The 12479-nt window shown below is 57.4% G+C and overlaps 1 protein-coding gene across 1 annotated transcript in view; it reads right to left on the reverse strand.

Annotated features, from left to right (window-relative positions):
- The window catches only part of AP2A1 (adaptor related protein complex 2 subunit alpha 1), a 26318-nt gene that overhangs the window by 10117 nt on the left and 3722 nt on the right, over positions 1 to 12479 (reverse strand). Inside the window, exons 2-6 of the mRNA XM_006905016.2 lie at positions 7123 to 7191; positions 6866 to 7008; positions 6555 to 6748; positions 1351 to 1480; positions 636 to 737 (exon numbers count right to left, since the gene is read on the reverse strand). Coding sequence (XP_006905078.1) covers positions 636 to 737; positions 1351 to 1480; positions 6555 to 6748; positions 6866 to 7008; positions 7123 to 7191 — 638 coding nt within the window. The remainder of the gene's footprint in view (positions 1 to 635; positions 738 to 1350; positions 1481 to 6554; positions 6749 to 6865; positions 7009 to 7122; positions 7192 to 12479) is intronic.

Genomic DNA, 12479 nt, shown 5'->3' on the forward strand with positions numbered 1-12479 from the left:
CTGCTGGCCTGACTCCCTCTGAGCACCTGGCTCCAACTCTGCGCGTCCCCCCAATGTCCCCCGACGCCCGGGCTGTGTCCACCAGGGCACAGGTCACAGCCGCTTGCTAGACACTGCTGCCACACGCCCTTCCCCGGCAGGACAGGGGGCTCCTAGAGGGCTGGGGTCTGACTCATCTGTGTCCCTCATCAGCCCACACACGGCCAGGCACACAGGAGGCCTCGGGCAGGTGCCCAGGACAGGGGTGCATGGTCGGGGGAGGAGCAGGGGGAAGGAGGGCGAGGGGAGCGGGGGGCACAGCAGAGAACACGGGGTGAGGAAGACAGACAGAGAGGGCAAGACGGACAAATCGGGGAAGCAGCCCCCACTTCCTGGGTGCCCGCCAGGCAGCGGGCCCTGTTCTGACTCCTCGCACAGATGACGTCACGGCAGCCACGCTGAGTGAGCGCTGGCATCGTCCGCATGAACGGACAGGGTGACTGAGGCCCAGGGACGTAAAGCCACTTCCCCGGGGCCGCGCAGCCAGGAAGTGACTGAGTGCAAAGCCGCCGGGCAGAGCGAGAGGGCCTGAGAGGTGCCCCAGGGGACGGGGACGCAGGGGCCACCTCCCACGGCCATGCTGAGACCTCACCCACCCGGCTCAGGCGAGACACCGCCAGGGAGATGCACGTCTTGAAGTCGTCAGGGTTCTTCTTACAGAGACAAGTGATGAGGCTGACAGCGGCCGTGACCACGCCCTGCGGGGACAGATGAGTGGCGGGTCAGGGCCCCGGAGGAGGTTCGGGCTGGGGACACATGTGCAGGCTGCGGAGCTGAGGAGACTCGGGGGCATGAAGGAGCGGGTCAGGGTGTGCTTGGGCAGGGGCAGGGGCATGGCGGGTGCTCTGGGGCTCAGGGACCACGGCCAGCACCAACTTGGGTGCTGGGCAGAGGGAAGGCGGGACATGGAGGGACTGAGTACCGAGGTTGGTGACAGATGTCAGCATCTCCGTGCTGGCTGGGCAGGTGACAGACATTGGGAGAACCTCAGGGTGTCGGAAAGAGGCTAGATTTTCTGAAGGGCTGGGTCGGTACTGGGTGTCAGGGACACTGGACAGGACCCTTGGGCAGCCTGAGTGCCAGGGACAGAGATGGGGGTGGTGTCTGCACATCTGGGTGCGCAATGGGTACCGGGGGGGACCGGATCAGGGTCTCTAGTTGCCTGGGTGCAGGCAGGGACAGAGGTGGGGGGGGCCTCTGGGCTTCCAGGTGGGGCCAGGGCAGGGATGGGCCCCCAGGCCGACGTCAAGGGCAGGGGTGCAGCTTGGGGGCAGTGGCCGGGGGCCCTGGGTGCCAGGCACGGGGCCTCACCATGTGCTGGTCGTTGAGCAGGTGCACCACGCGGGCCGTCCACTCGCCCATGGGCACCAGGTCAGGCGAGGCCTTGTAGAGCCGCAGCAGGCACAGGGCCGCACTCTGCTTCACGCTGTCCATGCTGTCCCTGTGGGGACACGACGTGGGGGTGAGTGGGGGTCAGGGTGCCCCCGGCCCCGCACACCTCCCCTCCTCTCGTTCCTCCCAGGAAGGGTGGCCAGAGAGAGGGAGAGAGCCACGTGGAACCGGGGTCCAACATGGCGTGGCCCTCATGGGCCGGCCGGTCTCGGGTTTTCCATCTGCAAGATGGGCTGGATCTGTCGCCGCCTGAGGTCCCTGGCAGGGTGAAACGCGGAGCCTGGCTGGCACCTTCATTCGTTCACCAAGCACAGATTCAGTGCCCCCTGGGCAGCAGCACGGCCGCGAGCGCCGTGGACGGTGGTGGACGAACTGTTCCAAACACCTGTCCTCACAGAGCTGACACTCTGGCCGGGGCCGGCGGCATCCACGCACACACGGCAGACGCCGCTGGGGTCCGGTGCGGTGGCACAGACCAGGGCAGGTACGCCATGGCATGCCGGGAATGCCACTGTGGAGGAAGGCCTCTCTGATAAGGTGCCAGGTGAGCAGAAAACCGAGACCTTAATGAGAAAAACCAAAATCTCTGCACAGAATGTCCCCACCCTAGGGTGTTCGAGGGGACGGCGCGAGAACATTCACCGCCCGTCGTCAGATCGAAACTGGAAACCAGCGGAAGGCCTGGACACGAGACGGCGCTGGCTCAACGGTGGCCTTTTCACACTCATCACGGCTCACGTCCCACAGCCCACACCCTGGGCCACGCTCTGTTCTAAGTGTGTCACGTATCAACGTGCTAGATCTTCACGACAGACCTCTACGGAGGTGAGGTCCATTATCATCCATCACAGGCGGGGAAATGTCCAAGTAGCAAACGAAGGCGTAAGAGCTATTTATTGACTTGGTTAAGTTAAGCAGAGGCTGTGATGCTTTTTTGGTCCGGTCTAACACGACATAATTGGGGGGGGAGGGGTGCCAGGTATAAAGGAACAAAACGTACATGGGAATAACCACCACCGAATCTGGGGGACCAGGGATGGGTGAGGAGAAGATGAAGAGATGATGTAAAGAACAGAAGGGAGACTGAACTGCAGCTGTTTCTTCTTTTTAAAAAAGGCTACGTGACTCAGCGACTCCATGCCCAGCGTCTACACCGGAGGAGTGAAAACGGAGTTCACACGAACGTGAACGGCCAAAAGGTCGGAGCTTTCTGACCAATGAATAAATAAGAGGTGGTCCATCTGAACGCTGGAACGCCATTACTCAGCATCGAAAAAGAACAAAGCTCTGACACATGCCACGACACGATGAGCCTCGAAAACACGCCAAGACTAGAAAGCCAGACACGAAAGGCCACCTACTGTGCGATCCCACTAATGTGAGATGTCCAGGATTGGCGAATCCATAGAGACACATAGCAGACTGGTGGCTGCCAGGGGCTGGGGGGAGGGAGAACAGGGAGTGACCGCTGATGGGCTTGGGGGCTTCCTTCTGGGGTGATGGGAATGTTCTGGAACCAGATAGCAGTGGTGGTTACAGAACACGGAATATATAAAAGACCACTGAATTGTACCCTTAAAGTAGCTAAAAGTGAACTTTATGTTGTATTTTATCGCAATTAAAAAAAAAATCTACCTAAAAATGTTCCTCCGTGCCCCAGTCGTTCTCAAGGCCAAGTTTCCAGCGTGGAGGCCCAGCGCACTCGGGCGACCCCAGCCTGGCCCACGACGCTGGCAGGACACAGCCCCTCCACAGCCAGCCCCCCTCATGTGAAACAGGGACATCACTTAGGCTCATGCGCACTTGTCACACCGGCCTCCTCAGCCCTCAGGAGGTGCTGAGTTCTCCGGCTAGGGTGGCCGGCGACCTCTGTCTTGCCCAAGCCAATGGCCACTGCCTGTCCCCGTCTTAAAGAAACTGTCAGCAGCATCTGCCACCACTGCCCACTCCTCCGTGAGTTTCTCTGAGGTCCGAGCCGTGGCCCATACTGGTTTCCCCGCTGACTCCCCCTCCAGCCAGACCCGGACACCCTGGGCCACCCCGGGGTTCAGCTTCCGGCTGCTTCCCTGCCCTGCTTGAGTCCTCCCTGGGGACTTCATCAGGCAGGGGCTTTCAGTACCGCCATCCCGCACTGTCTGATATGTGGGCCCGGCCACACGGGGCTCCTGGGCACAGGAACCGCGGTGAGTCCCAACTGAGATGCCACGTGAGTGTCCCTTACACGCTGGGTTGCAAAGACTCAGCAGAAAAAATACCGTAGGGCAGCTCACGGATAATTCTGATGCTGATCCAACGTCCAAATGAAAAGATTCTGGTTGGATCAGGTTCAATGAAAATGTCACAGTTAGCTGCGCGCATCTGCTTCTACTCCGTCTCCCGTGGTGACTGGGCAAGGCCAGGGCGCGTGTGTGGCCCTGGCCACCCTTCTGTGTGCGGAGCGGCTCTCTCAGGTGTCTCTCCGGCCCCGACTCCCCGCCGTCCAACCGCCTACCCCCGTCTTTACCTCAGCGTCTACCGGGCGCCTCAGACTCAACGCGGCCACACGCAGCTCCGCATCCTCCTCACTCACCTGGTCCCCCCGTCCCCATCGTCCGCCCACCTGTTCCACTGCACGCCTCTAACTGCTTCCACGCCACATGTGACCCGTCCCATGGGCTTCACGGCCTCTCCTAACTGCCTTCACGGTCACCACCCAGGTCCCAGCCACCGTCGGCTCTGCCCCCGATGGCGACAGCGGTCTCCGCGGGCCCCCCACGACTACCCTCGCCCCCTGCAGGCTCTATTATATTTCCGTTTATGACGTCTTGGACTACCTGACTCTGAGGATCGGCCTCTCTCATTGGTTCTGGAATGTTCTCAGCTGTTGCCTGTTCAAACAGTGCCTCTGTCAAACCACCTCCTCCCTCTCTCTCTAGAACCCTGAACGGCGTTACTTTCCCTTCCCTTCCCTGGCTCTGAACCTCTCTCTTAAATTCTCCATCTCTCTGGTTCCCTGGACTGTGTTCTCATTAAGTAATTCAGTTCTACCGCCTATTTAATTCTGCTGCTAAACAAGACCACCTAATTTTTTTTTTGGTAAAGTTCGGTGATATTTTCCATTTTTAAAAACAGCCTGCTCTTTCCTCCGGAGTTTAACTCATTCTCATATTTCTTGGAACATACTGAACATACTTCACATTCTGTATGAAAATTTCAACTCTGCTGTCTTTTTTAGTCTTCCTTCTGCTGGTCGTCTCTCCTGGTGTCTGCAATCCTATGTTTAGTGATTTTCGACTGTGAGCTACTCATGTAACTCGGAGCTTCACGGATAGTGATCTTTGGGACCTGTGATGAAGGTGGGTTTCTCCAGAAGAAACTCCTTTGTTTCTGTCAGGCCCTGGGCTACTACTACCGGTTTTCATCACTTTAAACGAGAGTTTGGCTTAAGAATTTGCGGATGACCCAGGTAAGGAAAAATCAGGCTGAAAACCGGTGTGTGCGACGCTCTGTGCCAAGGTTTGAAACAGGTCATTCTGCTTATAGTCTCTAAGAAGATTTATTTCTAGGTCACCCTCACTTTGAAGTATGGCCTCTGAAGCCTCTCCATGGACAAGCTTTGTCTTCTGTTCCCAGAGGCCGTGATGCCCCGAAAGGAGTATTAGGGACACCCCCAGTTTAGCAAATGCCCTCTAAGCAAAAGCTGGCTCTGGCATTCTGCGCATCTCCCCGGGTGCCAGGTGCCTCTGGGCTCGTGGCCTGTCCTTACTTTCTTGCTAGCTCACGAATACACTGAAGAAAATTTCCTTTCCTTCGACATTGACTATTGGCTTTCAGCAAGAGTACCAATCAGGAAATGAGTCCACATGGTGCCAGAAATACGAGTCCTACCTTCTCCTGCACTAGGCCCAGCGATCTTTGGAAAGTACAAAGCCACTCAGGTCATCCGCCTGCTTCAAACACACCAACCGCCTCCCACGTCAATTCCAACAGAATCCAAATGGCCCTCGCGCGGTTGCTCCGATCGCCACACTCCAGCCACAGACGCCACCTCTTAGTTCCACGAATGGAGAGGGTTCGTGGCTACCTCAGGGCGGGCGTGGACTTGCTGCGCCTTTTTGCTTGAGACAGACTCCCTCCGTTGTTGAATGACTATGCTCTCATCACAGTGTCAAATTACATGTCACCTCCTTGGAGAGACCCCCCCGCCCCGCCCCCGACAAGTCTAATTTAAGCAGCCTCCCCCACTACCCTGTTTGTTTCGTTCAGAGCACGTGTCACTGTCTGTCCTCATCGTAGCTCTCTGCGTACGTGTTTGCTCTTTGGGTCCCCCACTACACGTAAGCTCCCCAGGGGTGGGTGTGACAGTCCCAGCTGCTCGCTCCTGCCTGCCACACCCACGACAGTGCCCCGCACGCTGGAGGCGCTCCAGAAATATCTGCCAGATGACCTCCTGCCCCAGGATGATCACACTGGCTGACCCCACGGCCCCTTACGCCTTTCCTCTTTCCATGGCCAATGACTCCTCTCTACTTAGGTCTCGACCTCGTGCCACTTCCTCTGGGAAGCCCTCCCTGATCCCCCAGGCTAGGTCGGGCACCCCTACTAAATGCCCTTAGGGGCTCCTGTGCCCCTCAGAATAGTTCTGAGAAGAATTACATGTTTCACCCTGCGATTATTCAATCTGCGTTTATCTCCCACTCTGGGCCGTGATGGCCGGGAGGATGACGGCCTTGTCCATTTCCGGCCATGACTACAATCGGCATAGTGCCTCGAACATGCTCAGTGGATGTTTGTTGAATGAATGAATGAATGAATGAAGATGAGGACCTTCTGAAGGGCTGTCACCAACACAGCTGAAGGTCGTCACCTCTTCTGTACCAGATAACGGGTACAGGCCCGTTAATCAGACAGACATCCCACTGGCTTCGCTGGGAGGCTGCCCCACACTGCCGACTTGGTGAGATGAGGCGTTATGACCTCAGGGCCGCCACTGGGAACACTGGGATTCTGAGCCCTGTGCGAGCCCCATGCCCCGGGGGCGGGGACCTGGGGCAGGTGACACAGGCGGGGGCCTCTTTACCCTCCAATTCGTCTGGGCCTTGCCTCCCCCACCATCCCTCCACTGTGGGCCCCCAGTGCCTCACCCGGCCACCAGGATGCGGGGGATGTCGGCGGCGAAGGCCTCGCCCATCTCACGGCTGCCCACGTTGGCGATGCAGTGCAGGGCCAGGCACATGAAGGTGGGGTTGCGGCTGGCCAGGTCGTTCTTGATGGCGTTGTTGATGAGCCGGATCAGCTCCGAGTTCGAGTTGACCAGCACCGAGATGAACAGGTAACCCTGGGTGGGGCGGGGGCCGAGACCCTTGTGCCGACTCTCACAGCCTGGAGGCTGCACCTTCAGCCCCTCCACCCAGACCCAGGAGTCCAGGCCCCGACCCCTCCTCCCCAGACTCACGATCTGCTTCTCAGTGTACTTGTTGGAGCTCAGCAGGTTCACAGCCTCCATGTGCCCAAAGTCAATGTCATGGCCGAGCAGGAAGATGAAGAGCAGTTTACACACATATTTTTTCTTACTGTAGCCATCCAAGGCTTTGTCCCCTGGGGCCAGAGGAAGGAGGAAAGGGGAGGCGAAATGAGGAAGGATCACACCTGCGAGTCCCAGGAGCCCCAGCGCCCGGCCCCTCCCCCCTCAGAGGCAGGAGTCCCACCTACCTTTGAACTTGGAGCGGATGTTCGCCAGTTCCTTGTTGATTCTCTTAATCTCTGCCTCTTTGCTCTTACCTGGCAAGGAGAAGGCAGGGCAGGTGACGAGGGTCGCAAAGAGTTGAGCCACATGCCCTCGCTTTCCCTGGCGAGGTCCCTCTCCTGACCCCGTGGCCCCACCTTAGGCCTGGGCCCCATCTCTAGCCGGGAGCTTCAGGGAGGTGATGACTAAAGTTCATTGGTCTCTGCAACTCCCAGAAGCCAGGCACACACTTTGGGGTGATCCCTGACTTCCTCCTCTCACTGTGGCCCCTAAACTATACTCTCTCCCTGGGAGCTCCTGTCCGCACCCACAGCTCTGGTTACCCCTGCACCAGCCCCCAGCACTGGGCAGGCAAGAAATATGTGCAAAGGAATGAATACATTAATGAACGAACGAAGGAATGACGAGCTCGGCTGCCTCCCCGCTGTCCCCCAGCACGCTAACCCCGACCGCATCCCCACCGAGCACAGCATCTCCTGAAAACCTGGTCTCCCCTGCTCAAGTCCCCAACCAGGTAAAGGTTCCCTTGCCGCCCAGTCACAAGGTCAGACCCTCGGGTGCTGAGCTCCCCACTCCCTCTCTGTCCCACCCCACCACCTGGCCCCTCCATTCCCGTGGCCCTGGCCCGTCCCCTCCCGCCTGGTCCACAGACCCACTCTCTCCCTCTCCCGGCTGCCAACCTCTCCCCAGCCCGCGTGTCCGCGACATTCCTATACCTCTGACAAGACCGGTCCTCTGAGGGGATGACTCTAGGGGCCTCCCCCCGCCCCACGATGCCCCCTGATGCCCAGAGGCACTGCCCGCTGCGTCCTCCTCACGTACCCCAGGTCCAGGCGAGCCAGCCATCACCATCTCGCCCATGACAGGCTCCAGTTGACTCAGCTCCTCCACACAGAACTCAGGGCATGCCCCCCGTCACTCAAGCCGTCGCCATGCCCACTCGGCCCACCCTTCAGAGTGGCTACCCAGACGCCTCCGCTGTGACTACCTTGTCTGGACCCCGTGTTCACTCACTCAGATCACTCCAGCACCTCCTTTAGGGACTCCTTGCTTCCTGCTGGGAAGCCCTGGCCACTCCGCCAATGTCACCCGTCACCACCTGCTGAGTGCTCCGGCCCCACTGGCCTCGGCCAGCTCCAGGGACACGCTGTGCTCACTCGCTGGGCCCACCTCTCTCTCTTACCATCATCTGAATCTCAGCTCTTGACACCTCCTCCAAGAGGCCTCTCCTGACCTGTTCTTTAAAGTCGATGTCTTTCGTTAAAAAACAATCTTTCCTAGCACATTTCACGGCATGGAACTATCTTCTTGACCTTTACTGTCTAACCTCGGCTCCCACTTCAGATTATGAGCACCGTGAGGACACTTGTAGTCAACGTCTGGTTATCTGAAGGGCAGAGACCCGCTCTGACCCACGGCTGTGTCATCCGCATCCCTCAGCACGTGGCCGAGCACCTGGGAGGCTTGAGTGTGCACTGAACGAATGAATGAATGAACGGACGAACGAAAAAGCAAGGGTATGCATCCCTTCTCTTTCGAAATCCAGCCTCGCCTCCTACCCCCAACTTTCAAGTAAGCTCCCACGAGCCTCGCTTCGGCTATCGCCTCCTCCAGGGAGCCCCCTCTGATTAGCGCCCCGTCACCAGTGCCAAGCAGACCCTAGAGCTGCACAGTCCAATACGGTGGCCATCGGCCAGGTGGCTCTTGAGCATCTGAAACATGGCTGGAACTGTAAGTGGCAAAACTGAGTGTAGAAAAAAAATGTGAAATATCGCATATTGAAATTGATGTGGCCCATTTCTTTCTACTTTGAAAAAATGTGGCCGCTGGAGACGTTAAAACCACACTGTAAGGCCACTGGACAGTGCTGCTGGGCCTCCGCTGGGCTCCCACACTGCCTGCGTCCCTCCCTCGGGGCATGTACTGAGGGTATCTGGGTCTGTCCCTGTCCTCTGGATCCGAAGCCACTTGCGAACAGGGACAGTATCTACCACTTTTCTGGGTTACAGCTCCATGTTCCAAGGGCTTACCGAGCGCCCGAGCGCAGTAAAGGCATGAGGCATGAAGAGGGGACACTAAGAAACGTGGAGTGAGCCAGCCCGAATCCTCAGGAAGGGGTGGAGGGCTCTCTGGGACCCAGGCGACGAAGGGCCAGCACTTCAGCGATGAGCGTGAATCGGTCTGTGTGGCCCCAGAGGCCATCTGATCCTTCATTTATTAATTACACGTTTCCTGAGGCCCTGGGGGCCAGGCCTGAGCGGGGCCACCCCCAGACACTCAGACCCAGACGGGCCTGGCACTTCTGCTCTGCCCTAGGGACTCCTGGCCTGGTGGGGTGCAGGCAGGGGACCCCCTCCCCATATCTGAGATAGATGTGCAGGGCTGGAGGGTGCCTGGGTACCACCCAGGGCCTTGGTGGAGGCTGCAGGAGGTGGGACATTTGAGGAGGCCCAAGAAAGATGAGGAGGGTTCGGGAGCAGTTCACCAGCAAGGGTGGCCAGAACCAAACCCCGCCGCCGAGGCATGGCCCCTGAGGGCGTCCGGGGTTCGGACAGCGCCTCCCTCTGGGGGCAGGACAGGGCGGTGAGTGGAGAGGGAGCACACTCTCTTCTATTCTTAACCCGGGATGACCACATAATTGCTCCAACTGCCCGTCTCAAAACTGTTCTGTAGGGACCTGAAGAAGCTCAAGCAGCTTTTATAAATGCATCACATATCACAAAGCGGCTGCCTAAACTTTATCGCGGAGAGACAGATATTTGAACAGCGATTAGATTTCCACGGCTGGCTCCCTCTCTGGCCTAACTTTACGCCTCTGTTAAAGGCTTCAAGAAGCAGACCCAGCAGGGGTCAACCTTGGGGAGGGAGGGGAGGGGAGGGGACTGGGAGGGCACACGAGGGGGTGCCGGGAGCCAAGGGTGCTGGTTCCGCATCTGGCGGCCGATTACGCTGCGTTCCATCGGGATAAGCTGGGACCGTGTGATCTGCGGGCTTTCTTAATAAATATGCTATTTCCATATATATATATATATGTACATATTAAAATATTCACATGTAGAATCATATACGGAAATGTTCTTATAAGCAATTGATTACACAGAAGACAGTATCACACAGATCCGGTTTAAGAATGTTTAAAGAACAGATGTGTATTTTTTTCTTTAAATGGTCTTCGAATTGCCCACATCTACCTGATGCTACCATCTGTGTAGCTGGTGTGCTTTCTATTAAAAAGAAATTCACGGAGAGCACGAAGCACCAGGCCTCCAGACGGGCAGGGGCTTCGGGCGGGGAGCACAGACATCCCGGCCGGGGCACAGTCGCTGAGACGACCCAGCGGCAAGCCGCAGCCTGGGCGCCGAGGCGGCGCGTGGGTGCTGCTGAGGAAAACGCGTGGCAGAAAGGGGCTAAAGGCAGCCGCGACGGGATGGGCTGCCGAAGAGACGACTTTCTAGCACCCAGGGCCACCCAGCGACGGGAGGATGAGCTTGCCATCACAGGAGGCATGCAAGCATGCCGGGCGTTTTGATGGGATTCCCTTAGCCTCACACGTCCCCTGGGCCAGGCTCAGGGATGACTCATACTGGCCCTGCTCTTGGGGACTCCTGGGCTGGAGGGGAGAGTGACAGGGACAATGGTGAGTATCTGGACAGAGACAGACACAGCGGGGGCTGAGAGGCTGGAATCGGACTGGGTGGGGACGAAGGCTCCAGCTCCTGCGATCTGAGGATCAAATGTGAGGCTGAAATGAATGAGCAGATATTCGGGGAAGTGTTCTCTGGGCAGGGGGGCCGGCGGACGGCGCGGGTCTTCTGCGGGCACTGAAGAGCCAGGGGAGGGTGGCGATCCCTCTTCTGCCTACAGCTGCTGCTGTGACAAGCATGTGGGTGGAAAAGAGTCCAGCCCTTGCTACATCTGCCCTACCTTGGGGCTTCTGACTAGGGGAGATAAAGCCTTGACTAAGGGTTTAAGCCGCAGTGGCAGAGGGGTGGGGCTGTCACTGCCACCAAGGGGATCTGCGCAAATCCCGACTCTACCCCACAGCTCTGGACACCTGCAATACAAGCTAGCGAATGTCCCATCTACACATCCTGCCGTGATGTGTCTCCCACACAAGTCCTAGCAGCCCTGGGTCCCAGAGAGGATTCTGGGAGATGATGCTTGTAGGCTCTGGACCATGATCCGGCTCGGCACACGTTGGCCCTGCTCTGTCTAATATGACAGCCAAACGTGGCCGTGGGCCACCTGAAACATGGCCAGTTCAACTGAGGGGGTGAAGTTCCCGTTTTATTTAATTTTAATAAACTGACACTGAAAAACTGATCTTTGATTCAGGTACTGCAAAAGTGTGCTTGGAACAATTTGAGTACTTCATGAATCTACTTTTTCAATGTTAAGTTTTATAAACTCTTCATACAGAGTGAATATTACCAATGCAAATGTAGCCCAAATTGAGAATGGAACGTAAACTGTCTCATTAATCATTTAAAAGCTATTGATTACACATTCAAATAATATTTTACAAGTACTAAATAAAATATATTAAAATGAACTGCACTGGCTTTACACTGAGCGAGAAGAAATTCTCCTTGAGCAACCAAGTCGGACCCTGTCATTCCCCAGCTGGAAATGCAGCTGCAAAGACCCCCCTGAGCTAACACGGAAGGGTCCCCCAGGGCAGGGCGGCATCTGCAGAGTCCAGAGCAGTCCTCACACAGAGCGGGTATCGGAGGTGACTGTGAGTGAGGGGTCCCCATGGCACACTGAATAAAGTGAGACTTACTCTTAGCTCTCTGCGCAGCGGCCACAGGGACCCTGTGAAAACCTGAATCAAATCCTGTCCCTTCTCTGCTCAGACTCCCTCCCTGGCTGCCGTCACGCTCAGCATAAAAGCGAAGTCCTCACTGAGGCCCTCCAGACCCTGCACGTCCCCTAGGCCCCTCTCTGACAGAACGCCCCACCCTCTCCCCCTACCGCCCCTGCTCCCCGCCCCCCCACTGCAGTCCTGCTACTGGGCATGCTCCGTCCTGCCTCAGGGCCTTTGCACAGGCTGATCCCACTGCTGGGAATGTCGTGCTCCAGATTTGCGTGGGCTCAGCTCGCCCACTAAATGCGATTCTTTGCTCCAACGTCACCTTTTCAGTGAGAGACCAGCACGTATGAGAGCACCACCCCTAACCCTGTCCGCGCACACCCTTTCCCTGCTTTATTTCCTCCCGACACCCACGGTCACCTGAGTACCTGAGTACTACATATTTACTTGTACACTGGTCCACGTCACCCCTAGAGCATGAGTACCACAGAGAGGGGAATTTTGCTCACT

This window comes from Pteropus alecto, unplaced genomic scaffold (assembly GCF_000325575.1).
Source record: "Pteropus alecto unplaced genomic scaffold, ASM32557v1 scaffold41, whole genome shotgun sequence".
In the NCBI taxonomy this organism is placed as follows: Eukaryota; Metazoa; Chordata; class Mammalia; order Chiroptera; family Pteropodidae; genus Pteropus; species Pteropus alecto.